The 12721-nt window shown below is 54.5% G+C and overlaps 1 protein-coding gene across 1 annotated transcript in view; it reads right to left on the bottom strand.

The window, feature by feature from the left end:
- LOC311164426 (A.superbus venom factor 1-like) overlaps window positions 1-12721 on the bottom strand; it is a 64012-nt gene that overhangs the window by 18379 nt on the left and 32912 nt on the right. The window contains exons 20-29 of the mRNA XM_084223880.1: window positions 10082-10221; window positions 9790-10002; window positions 8222-8288; window positions 7546-7632; window positions 7255-7458; window positions 4389-4464; window positions 4147-4306; window positions 2504-2599; window positions 2257-2407; window positions 7-170 (exon numbers count right to left, since the gene is read on the bottom strand). Of these exons, the coding sequence (XP_084080006.1) occupies window positions 7-170; window positions 2257-2407; window positions 2504-2599; window positions 4147-4306; window positions 4389-4464; window positions 7255-7458; window positions 7546-7632; window positions 8222-8288; window positions 9790-10002; window positions 10082-10221 (1358 nt within the window). The remainder of the gene's footprint in view (window positions 1-6; window positions 171-2256; window positions 2408-2503; window positions 2600-4146; window positions 4307-4388; window positions 4465-7254; window positions 7459-7545; window positions 7633-8221; window positions 8289-9789; window positions 10003-10081; window positions 10222-12721) is intronic.

The raw sequence follows: 12721 nt of genomic DNA, 5'->3' as shown, positions 1-12721 counted from the left end.
TCCCACCTGGGTGGAGCCGTAGCCCCCTCCGTAGTAGTTCTGCCGGGCCAGCCACCGCACCACCGGCCCGGCCAGCTCGGCCTTCTTCATCTGCAGCAGGGCCAGCAGCGCGTAGGACGTGCCCTCGATGTTGTAGGTGTGGGCGTTGCGCTCCTCCCAGCTGGCCCCACCTGCGGGGACATCGGGGACACCTTCGGCCACCCGCGGGGACACCCACGGCCACCTCGGCCCGGCCACAAAGGACAGCGCCGGGCGAGGCGTGATCTCAGGAGGGGCCAAAAACGGTTCTGGAGGAGCTCAGGAGGACCCAAAACCACCTCCCCTGACCCCAAATTCCAGCCCTGGGTGAGGATTCAGTTCTGGAGATGCTCAGGAGGACCCAAAACCACCTCCCCTGACCCCAAATTCCAGCCCTGGGTGAGGGTTCAGTTCTGGAGATGCTCAGGAGGACCCAAAACCACCTCCTCTGACCCCAATTTCCTCCCTTTTAACCCCAAGGTGAGGTGTCACCTTGGAGAACGTCAGGAGGACCCAAAACCACCTCCCCTGACCCCAAATTCCAGCCCTAGGGGAGGATTCAGTTCAGGAGACGCTCAGGAGGACCCAAAACCAGCTTTGGAGAACCTCAAGAGGACCCAAACCCACCTCCTTTCACCCCAATTTTAACCCCTCTTGAGACATCACCTTTGGAGAACCTCACGATGACCCAAACCCACCTCCTTTCACCCCAATTTGACCCCTGTTGAGATGTCACCTTTGGAGAACCTCATGGGAACCCAAACCCACCTCCTTTCACCCCAATTTGACCCCTCTTGTGACGTCACCTTTGGAGAACCTCGTGATGACCCAAACCCACCTCCTTTCACCCCAATTTTGACCAATTTCCACCCTATGTTTGGTGTCATCTTAGATAACCTCACGATGACCCAAACCCACCTCCTTTCACCCCAATTTTAATCCTACTTGAGATATCACCTTTGGAGAACTTCGTGATGACCCAAACCCACCTCCTTTCACCCCAATTTTAACCCCTCTTGAGACGTCACCTTTGGAGAACATCATGATGACCCAAACCCACCAACTTTCACCTCAATTTTAACCCCTGTTGAGATGTCACCTTTGGAGAACCTCATGGGAACCCAAACCCACCTCCTTTTACCCCAATTTTAACCCCTCTTGAGATGTCACCTTTGGAGAACCTTGTGATGACCCAAACCCACCTCCTTTCACCCCAATTTTAATCCTACTTGAGATGTCACCTTAGGAGAACCTCACGATGACCCAAACCCACCTCCTTTCACCCCAATTTTAAGCCCTCTTGAGGCATCACCTTTGGAGAACCTCGTGATGACCCAAACCCACCTCCTTTCACCCCAATTTTAAGCCCTCTTGAGGCATCACCTTTGGAGAACCTCGTGATGACCCAAACCCACCTCCTTTCACCCCGATTTTAACCCCTCTTGAGGCGTCACCTTTGGAGAACCTCACGATGACCCAAACCCACCTCCTTTCACCCCAATTTTAACCCCTGTTGAGATGTCACCTTTGGAGAACCTCATGGGAACCCAAACCCACCTCCTTTTACCCCAATTTTAACCCCTCTTGAGATGTCACCTTTGGAGAACCTTGTGATGACCCAAACCCACCTCCTTTCACCCCAATTTTAACCCCTCTTGAGACGTCACCTTTGGAGAACATCATGATGACCCAAACCCACCTCCTTTCACCCCAATTTAGACCAATATACACCCTAGGTTTGGTGTCACCTTTGGAGAACCTCATGAGGATCCAAACCCACCTCCTTTCACCCCAATTTGACCCCTCTTGAGACGTCACCTTTGGAGAACCTCACAAGGACCCAAACCCACCTCCTTTCACCCCAATTTGACCCCTCTTGAGATGTCACCTTTGGAGAACCTCACGATGACCCAAACCCACCTCCTTTCACCCCAATTTGACCCCTCTTGAGACGTCACCTTTGGAGAACCTCACGATGACCCAAACCCACCTCCTTTCACCCCAATTTGACCCCTCTTGAGACGTCACCTTTGGAGAACCTCCTGATGACCCAAACCCACCAACTTTCACCCCAATTTGACCCCTCTTGAGACGTCACCTTTGGAGAACCTCACGATGACCCAAACCCAGGTCCTTTCACCCCAATTTGACCCCTGTTGATGTGTCACCTTTGGAGAACCTCACGATGACCCAAACCCACCTCCTTTCACCCCAATTTGACCCCTGTTGATGTGTCACCTTTGGAGAACCTCATGAGGATCCTCTCGCTCTGGAGCTTCCCGGCCAGGGCCAGCGCGTAGGACGCCAGGGCCACCGTGTAGGGCCGGGCCAGCTGCTCGTAGCGCCGCGCCAGGAACCCGGCCGCCTTGTTGATGCTGTCGTCCAAGCTCTGGGAACCAAGGATGGAGAATTTGGCACCTCAGGTGGCTTCCGGAATGGTCTGGTGCCTCAGGAATGCCACCTGTCCCCAGGTGGGGTCACTCACGTTGACGTGGTCCTTGCAGGTGTCCCGCGCCTCCTCCAGGGCGATGAGGACGAAGGCGGTGAGGGACACCTCCGGCTCGGCGCCTTGGTAGCCTCCCTGTGGGATGAAAAAGAGGGAAAAAACCTCGGGATTGGGGTTTTCCAAGAGCTCGATGGTCCACCAGCAGCTCATTCCGAGGATCTGTCCGTGACCGGTCTGAGGGACAGCCAAGGGACAGCCAAGGGACACCCAAAGGGAATCTGACCTTCACTTGACTTCATCTGACCTTCACCTGACTTTCACCTGACCTTCAGGTGAGGAACACCCAAGGGACAATCAAGGGACACTCAAGGGACACTCAAATGTCACCCAAGGAACACCCAAAGGGAATCTGACCTTCACCTGACCTTCAGGTGAGGAACGTCCAAGGGACACTCAAATGTCACCCAAGGGACACTCAAATGTCACCCAAGGGAACCCCCAAAGGGAATCTGACCTTCACTTGACTTTCACCTGACTTCACCTGATCTTCACCTGACCTTCAGGTGAGGAAGACCCAAGGGACAATCAAGGGACACTCAAGGGACACTCAAATGTCACCCAAGGGACACCCAAAGGGAATCTGACCTTCACCTGAACTTCAGGTGAGGGACACCCATAGAACACCCAAGGGACATCCAGACTTCACCCAAGAGACACCCAAAGGGTATCTGAGCTTCACCTGAACTTCAGGTGACGTTCAGGTGAGGAACCCCCAAGGGACAATCAAGGGACACTCAAATGTCACCCAAGGGACACCCAAAGGGAATCTGACCTTCACCTGGCCTTCACCTGAGGAACATTCAAGGGACAATCAAGGGACACCCCAACTTTGCCCAAGGGACACCCAAAAAACACCCAAGGAATGTTTGACCTTCACCTGACCTTCATCCCAGGAAGGTCCAAGGAACACCCAAAAACCACCCAAGGAACACCCAAAAACCACCCAAGGAACACCCAAAACCCACCCAAACTTCACCCAAGGAACACTCAACGAATTCCTGAGGTTCACCTGACCTTCACACCAGGAACGCCCAAGGAACACCCAAAAACCACACAAGGAACACTTAAAAACCACTCAAACATCACCCAAGGAACACTCAACGAATTCCTGAGGTTCACCTGACTTTCATTCCAGGAATGCCCAAGGAAAACCCAAAAACCACCCAAGGAACACCCAAAAACCACCCAAACTTCAACCAAGGAACACTCAACGAATTCCTGAGGTTCACCTGACCTTCACCCCAGAAAACTCCAAGGAACACCCAAAAACCATTTAAAAACACCCAAAAACCACCCAAGGAACACCCAAAAACCACTCAAACTTCATCCAAGGAACACTCAAAGAATTCCTGAGGTTCACCTGACCTTCATTCCAGGAATGCCCAAGGAACATCCAAAAACCATTTAAGGAACACCCAAAAACTATCCAAACTTCACCCAAGGAACACCTCAAAACCACCCAAACTTCACCCAAGGAACACTCAACAAATTCCTGAAATTCACCTGACCTTCACCCCGAAAACTCCAAGGAACACCCAAAGTTCACCACACCTTCACACAAACCCTCCCACCCTCCTCCAGCTTCGGACCCCAGCAGTGACAGGGTTGAGGTGTCCCCCTACCATCATCTCCTTCTGTAGAACGGGCGCGTCCTCCTGGAAGACCCCGTCCGGCTTCTGCTTGTTGAGGATGAGCCACTTGATGGGGCCGCAGATCTCGCCGTGCTCGATGTCCGTCAGCTTCCTGGCCATGGCGAACACCTTCACCACGTAGGCGGTCAGCCTGGGCATGGGGACACCTGAGGGTCACACCTGGCCGTGACACCTGGGCTGGGTGGTGGCGGTGGTGGTGGCAGGTCCCTCACCAGGTGCTGGAGGGGCGGTTGATGAAGGCGGCGTAGGAGTTGTCGGGCTTGCGGTAGGCCAACTGTTGGGTGTAACCTGCGAGGAGATGGCCAGTGGTCAACGCCAGGGGTGGCCTGGGTGGGCTTCAGGCCACCAATGGCCTCCAACCGTTGGTCAACATGAGGGGTGGCCAATGATGGCTTCAGGCCACCAATGGCCTCCAACTGTTGGTCAATGCAAGGGATGGCCTCAGGCCACCAATGGCCTCCAACCATTGGTCAACATGAGAGGTGGCCAATGATGGCTTCAGGCCACCAATGGCCTCCAACCATTGGCCAACATGAGGGATGGCTTCAGGCCACCAATGGCCTCCAACCATTGGCCAACATGAGGGGTGGCCAGTGATAGCTTCAGGCCACCAATGGCCTCCAACAGTTGGTCAACATGAGGGGATTCAGGCCACCAATGGCCTCCAACCGTTGGTCAACATGAGGAGTGGTCAGTGGTGGCTTCAGGCCACCAATGGCCTCCAACTATTGGTCAATGTGAGGGGGGGCCTCAGGCCACCAATGTCCTCCAACTGTTGGTCAACATGAGGGGATTCAGGCCACCAATGGCCTCCAACTGTTGGTCAACCTGAGGGATGGCTTCAGGCCACCAATGGCCTCCAACCATTGGTCAACCTGAGGGATGGCTTCAGGCCACCAATGTCCTCCAACTGTTGGCCAACACATGGGGTAGCTGGTGGTGGCTTCAGGCCACCAATGTCCTCCAGCCGTTGGCCAACACAAAGAGCAGCCCCCCAAGCTGAGGAACCCTCAGGCCACCAACCCACTCTGGAGCCCCTCCCAGTGCACACCAGTAACTCTGGAAACCCCAAACTGGTGTCACCCAACCCAGGTCACCTCCAGAGGAGCGACCTTCTGCAGCGCCTCGGATGATAGGGACCTTCTGTGACCCGAGAGAGGACACCGAGGGACATTCCCACCGCTTCTGAGGACATTTCCACACTTTTGAGGCCGTTCCCACAATTTTGAGGACACTCCTACCACTTTCAGGACCATTCCCGCCGTTCTGAGGACATTCCCACCACTTTGATGGCATTCCCACCACTTTTGGTGCAATTCCCACCATTCTGAGGCCATTCCCACCACTTTGATGACATTCCCACCATTTTTTGTGCTGTTCCCACCATTTTGAGAACACTCCCACCATTTTGATGGCATTCCCACCATTTTGGTGCCGTTCCCACCATTTTGAGGACATTCCCACCACTTTTGTTGCCCGTCCCACCACTTTTTGGTGCCGTTCCCACCACTTTGAGGCCATTCCCACCATTTTGAGGACATCCCACTATTCTGAGGACATTCCCACCATTCTGAGGACATTCCCACCATTTTGAGGACATCCCACTATTCTGGGGCCGTTCCCACCATTTTGGTGCCGTTCCCACCATTTTGAGGCCATTCCCACCACTTTGAGGCTGTTCCCACCACTTTTGGTGCCGTTCCCACCATTTTGAGGCCATTCCCACCATTTTGAGGACATCCCACCATTCTGGGGCCGTTCCCACCATTTTGGTGCTCTTCCCACCATTTTGAGGACATTCCCACCACTTTTGTTGCCCATCCCACCACTTTTTGGTGCCATTCCCACCACTTTGAGGCCATTCCCACCATTTTGAGGACATCCCACCATTTTGAGGTCATTCCCACCACTTTTGGTGCCATTTCCATCATTCTGAGGACATTCCCACCATTCTGAGGACATTCCCACCACTTTGAGGCCATTCCCACCATTTTGAGGACATCCCACTATTCTGGGGCTGTTCCCACCATTTTGGTGCCGTTCCCACCATTTTGAGGACATTCCTACCACTTTCGGTGCCATTCCCACCATTCTGAGGACATTCCCACCATTTTGAGGCTGTTCCCACCATTTTGAGGACATCCCACCATCCTAGGGCCATTCCCACCACTTTTGGTGCCGTTCCCACCATTTTGAGGACATCCCACCATTCTGGGGCCATTCACACCACTTTGAGGCTGTTCCCACCATTTTGAGGCCATTCCCACCACTTTTGTTGCCCGTCCCACCACTTTTGTTGCCGTTCCCTCCCTTTTGGTGCCATTCCCACCACTTTGAGACCATTCTCACCATTCTGAGGACATCCCACCATTCTGGGTCCATTCCCACCATTTTGAGGCCATTCCCACCACTTTTGCTGCCAATCGCACACCTTTTGGTGCCATTCCCACCATTTTGAGGACATCCCACCATCCTGGTGCCGTTCCCACCACTTTTGGTGCCGTTCCCACCATTTTGAGGACATTCCCACCACTTTTGGTGCCGTTCCCACCCCTTTTGAGACCATTCGCACTACTTTTGTTGCCCGTCCCACTCCTTTTGGGGCCGTTCCCACCACTTTCAGGCCATTCCCACCATTCTGGGGCCATTCACACCATTTTGGTGCCTTTCCCACCATTTTGAGGACATCCCACCCCTTTTGGTGCCGTTCCCTCCCTTTTGGTGCCGTTCCCACCATTTTGAAGACATTCCCACCATTTTGGTGCCGTTCCCTCCCTTTTGGCGCCATTCCCACCATTTTGAGGCCATTCCCACCATCCTGGTGCCGTTCCCACCACTTTGAGGCCATTCCCACCATTTTGAGGACATCCCACCATTCTGGGGCCGTTCCCACCATTTTGGTGCCATTCCCACCACTTTTGTTGCCATTCCCACCCCTTTTGTTGCCCGTCCCACCCCTTTTGGGGCCATTCCCTCCCTTCTGGTGCCGCTCCCACCATTTTGAGGCCATTCCCACCCCTTCTGTTGCCATTCCCACCCCTGTCGGTGCCGTTCCCTCGCTGTCGGAGCCGTTCCCACCTTTCCGGATCAGCTCGATGGCGCCGGCCCGGCGGTCGATGCCGAAGGTCTCCCACTGCTGGGTGCTGTCCAGGTAGTGGACGGCGATGACCGTGGGCGTCATGGAGATCATGTTCTGCTCCCCACAGCCCGACGGCGTCACGATCAGGTGCTTCAGCTTGGCCCCGTCGATGGCCTTCTCCACGATGATGGACACGGGGTTGCCTGGGCCAGGGGAGGACGTGTCACCCTCCAGATGTCCCACCTGTCCCCCACCAGGTTGTCCCCAGGTGTCCTCTCCGTGGTGCTCACCCTGGATGCTGACTTTGGTCTCCGACTCGGTGTTGGGGACGATGTCCGAGAGGTCCGCGGCCTTCACCCGCTCCTCCTGCACCCCGTCTGTGGGGTGGGGTGGGCGTGGTGACCCCAAATCCTCCCCTGAGGTGACCCAGCCCCACCCCACGCCAAGGTGTCCCTTGTCCCTTGAGATGTCCCAGTTCCGTGGTGGGATGTCCCTTGTCCTCCAAGTTGTCCCAAACCTGAGCTTGGAGGGGCCTCCTTGATGCCTCCAGATGTCCCAAAGCCACCGTGGGACCTCCCTGTCCCCAAAGGTGTCCCAAAACCACCGTGAGACCTCCCTGTCCCCAGAGGTGTCCCAAAGCCACCATGGGACCTCCCTGTCCCCAGAGATGTCCCAAAGCCACAGTGGGACCTCCCTGTCCCCAGAGGTGTCCCAAAGCCACCTCCCTGTCCCCAGAGGTGTCCCAAAGCCACCTCCCTGTCCCCAAAGATGTCCCAGCCCCACCGTGGGACCTCCCTGTCCCCAGAGGTGTCCCAGCCCCACCGTGGGACCTCCCTGTCCCCAGAGATGTCCCAAAGCCACCGTGTGACCTCCCTGTCCCCAGAGATGTCCCTGCTCCACCGTGTGACCTCCCTGTCCCCAGAGGTGTCCCAAAGCCACCTCCCTGTCCCCAGAGGTGTCACTCACTGACTCCCTTGTTCTGCGGGTCCAGCTCCACGATCTTCACCGTCTTCTCCAGCCGCATCCCCTCGGGCTGTCCAGGGCAGAGTCCGGCGCTGAAGGGGGGCTTGGGTCTGGGGTCCTCCCCGTCCCAGCCCCTCTGGACCACCGGGAGGGGCCTCCCAGTATAAACCAGTACCCCCAGTGACACATGGGGACAAGCCCAGGGGGCCACACCGGGTCACAGAGGTCACGGAGGTCCTGGAGACCCCAAGGTCACTCTTGTGTCTTGGTCAACTTCTTATGGTGCCACCACGGCCAGCCTGACCTCGGTGACCCCAAGCAGATCATCAATGAAGGTATTGATTGAAAATACCAAATCAATGAGGGCATCAAGTCCCACAGTCAGCCTGACCTTGGTGACCCCATGCAGATCATCAATGAAGGTATTGATTGAAAATATCAAATCAATAAGGACATCAAGTCCCACGGTCACCCTGACCTTGGTGATCTCATCCAGATCATCAATGAAGGTATTGATTAAAAATATCAAATCAATAAGGACATCAAGTCCCATGCTCAGTCTGATCTCATCCAGATCATCCATTAAGGTATTGATTAAAAATATCAAATCAATGAAGGCATCAAGTCCCATGGTCCGCCTGACCTTGGTGACCCCATGCAGATCATCCATGAAGGTATTGATTAAAAATATCAAATCAATGAGGGCATCAAGTCCCATGGTCAGCCTGATCCCATCCAATATTCAATGAAGTTATTGATTAAAAATATCAAATCAATGAGGGTGTCAAGTCCCATGGTCAGCCTGACCTCGGTGATCTCATCCAGATAATCCATGAAGGTATTGATTAAAAATATCAAATCCCATGGTCAGTCTGACCTCATCCAGATCATGCATGAAGATATTGATTAAAAATATCAAATCAATGAGGACATCAAGTCCCATGGTCAGCCTGACCTTGGTGACCCCATCCAGATCATCAATGAAGATATCGATTAGAGTCTCCAAATCAATAATGCAATCAAACCAAACTGACCACACACTGACCCCTTGGTGCCACCACGGCCGAGTGGACGCGCCACCACCCACCACCCCCCCCGCTGTGGTGGACCTGACCCACCCCTGGTGGCCCCCAACCGCTGAAGAGGAACACCCATGGGTGCCACCACGGATGCCACCATGTTGGGATGCCACCATGCTGGGATGCCACCACAGATGCCACCATGCTGGGATGCCACCATGCTGGGATGCCACCATGCTGGGATGCCACCACAGATGCCACCATTCTGGGATGCCACCATGCTGGGATGCCACCATTCTGGGATGGCACCACAGATGCCACCATGCTGGGATGCCACCACAGATGCCACCATGCTGGGATGCCACCATGCTGGGATACCACCACAGATGCCACCATGCTGGAATGCCACCACGGATGCCACCATGCTGGAATGCCGCCATGCTGGAATGCCGCCATGCTGGGATGCCACCACAGATGCCACCACAGATGCCACCATGCTGGGAACATCTCAGGGACAGAAATGCCACCACCACGGCCACCACGGCCACTCACCACCACCCGGAGCTTCTTCTTGACCCCGTCGCCCACGTACTGGTCGCGGACGGACGCCTTGACCTCGACGTCCAGCTGGCCGAGCTTGAGGGGGACGATGACGAAGGGCACGGCGCGCGAGGACTCGGCCTTTATCTTCAGAATCTGCTGGAAGCGCCGCTTGGGCGTGGAGGGGCTGCACAGGTCGGGGTTGTAGACCAGCTCCACGCGCACCTGGACGGTGACAAGGAGGTCACACCTGAGATCCGGAGAGGGTGACGGCGTCCCCAAAAAAATGTCCCCCCGCACTGACCGTGATGTCGTGCAGCCAGTAGTTGTAGAGGATGGCGCGGATCTCCACCTGCTCGTTCCTCACCACCGAGTAGGGCAGGCGGAGGTCGATGAAGAATTGCTTCCTCACCGTGATCTCGTAGGGCGCGGCCACGCACAGCCCTGGGGTTGGGGACACGCGGGGGTTTGGGGTCGGGGACGCCTCGTGTCACCAAGGCGGCCCCGAGGTCTTCAGAGGTGCCTGGAAGTCCAGGGAGTCCTCAAAAGGTTTGGGAGATCCATCCAGAGCCACAGAGTGCTCACGAGGTTTGGGGGATCCATCAAGAACTGTGGGATCCTCCCAAGGTTTAGGGGATCCATCAAAGCCCAGAGCCCTCAAAAGGTTTGGGAGATCCACCCAGAGCCACAGAGTGCTCACGAGGTTTGGGAGATCCATCAAGAACTGTGGGATCCTCCCAAGGTTTAGGAGATCCATCAAAACCCACAGAGTCCTCAAAAGATTTAGGAGATCCATCAAGAACTGTAGGATCCTCCCAAGGTTTAGGGGATCCATCAAAACCCACAGAGTCCTCAAAAGGTTTGGGAGATCCATCAAGACCTGTGGGATTCTCCCAAGCTTTAGGGGATCCATCCAGACCCAGAGCCCTCAAAAGGTTTGGGAGATCCATCCAGAGCCACAGAGTGCTCACAAGGTTTGGGGGATCCATCAAGAACTGTGGGATCCTCCCAAGGTTTAGGGGATCCATCAAAACCCACAGAGTGCTCAAAAGGTTTAGGGGATCCATCAAGAACTGTGGGATCCTCCCAAGATTTAGGAGATCCATCCAGACCCAGAGCCCTCAAAAGGTTTGGGAGATCCATCCAGACCCACAGAGTGCTCACAAGGTTTGGGAGATCCATCAAGAACTGTGGGATCCTTCCAAGGTTTGGGAGATCCATCAAGAACTGTGGGATCCTCCCAAAGTTTAGGGGATCCATCAAAACCCACAGAGTCCTCCCAAGATTTAGGAGATCCATCAAGAACTGTGGGATCCTCCCAAGGTTTAGGAGATCCATCAAGAACTGTGGGATCCTCCCAAGGTTTAGGGGATTCATCAAAACCCACAGAGTCCTCAAAAGGTTTGGGAGATCCATCCAGAGCCACAGAGTGCTCACGAGGTTTGGGAGATCCATCAAGAATTGTGGGATCCTCCCAATGTTTGGGAGATCCATCAAGAACTGTGGGATCCTCCCAAAGTTTAGGGGATTCATCAAAACCCACAGAGTCCTCAAAAGGTTTAGGAGATCCATCAAGACCTGTGGGATCCTCCCAAGGTTTAGGGGATCCATCAAGAACTGTGGGACCCTCCCAAGGTTTAGGGGATTCATCAAGAACTGTGGGATCCTCCCAAGGTTTAGGGGATCCATCAAGAACTGTGGGATCCTCCCAAGGTTTGGGAGATCCATCAAGAACTGTGGGATCCTCCCAAGGTTTAGGGGATCCATCAAAACCCACAGAGTCCTCAAAAGGTTTGGGAGATCCATCAAAACCCACAGAGTGCTCACGAGGTTTGGGGGATCCATCAAGAACTGTGGGATCCTCCCAAGGTTTAGGGGATCCATCAAGAACTGTGGGATCCTCCCAAGGTTTAGGGGATCCATCAAGAACTGTGGGATCCTTCCAAGGTTTAGGGGATCCATCAAGAACTGTAGGATCCTCCCAAGGTTTAGGGGATCCATCAAAACCCACAGAGTCCTCCCAAAGTTTAGGGGATCCATCAAGAACTGTGGGATCCTCAAAAGGTTTAGGGGATCCATCAAGAACTGTGGGATCCTCCCAAAGTTTAGGGGATCCATCAAAACCCACAGAGTCCTCCCAAGATTTAGGAGATCCATCAAGAACTGTGGGATCCTCCCAAGGTTTAGGAGATCCATCAAGAACTGTGGGATCCTCCCAAGGTTTAGGGGATCCATCAAAACCCACAGAGTCCTCAAAAGGTTTCGGAGATCCATCCAGAGCCACAGAGTGCTCACGAGGTTTGGGGGATCCATCAAGAACTGTGGGATCCTCCCAAGGTTTAGGGGATCCATCCAGACCGAGAGCCCTCAAAAGGTTTGGGAGATCCACCCAGAGCCACAGAGTGCTCACGAGGTTTGGGAGATCCATCAAGAACTGTGGGATCCTCCCAAGGTTTAGGGGATCCATCAAGAACTGTGGGATCCTCCCAAGGTTTAGGAGATCCATCAAGAACTGTGGGATCCTCCCAAGGTTTAGGGGATCCATCAAGAACTGTGGGATCCTCCCAAGGTTTAGGGGATCCATCCAGACCCAGAGCCCTCAAAAGGTTTAGGGGATCCATCAAAACCCACAGAGTCCTCCCAAGGTTTAGGAGATCCATCAAGTTCCCCTTAACTTTGGGAGGACTCCCAAGATTTGAAAGATCCCTTGAATCTCAAAGAATTCTCCCGAGGTTTAGGAGATCCAAGACCCCAGAGTCCTCCCAAGGTTTAGGAGATCCCGTAAATCCCAAAGTTTAGGAGATCCCTCAAGTTCCACGGAGATCCCTCAAATCCCAAGGATGGCCACCAGGCTTTGGGGCATCTCCCCCTCTGATTTTGGAGATCCCTCCAATCCCAAGCATGGCCACCAGGCTTTGGGGCATCTCCCACTCAGATTCTGGAG

The sequence above is a fragment of the Fringilla coelebs genome (assembly GCF_963513975.1).
Source record: "Fringilla coelebs genome assembly, chromosome: 32".
Lineage (NCBI taxonomy): Eukaryota > Metazoa > Chordata > Aves > Passeriformes > Fringillidae > Fringilla > Fringilla coelebs.
Note: the sequence above shows the minus strand (reverse complement) of the source record. Positions and strands in the feature narration are given on the sequence as shown.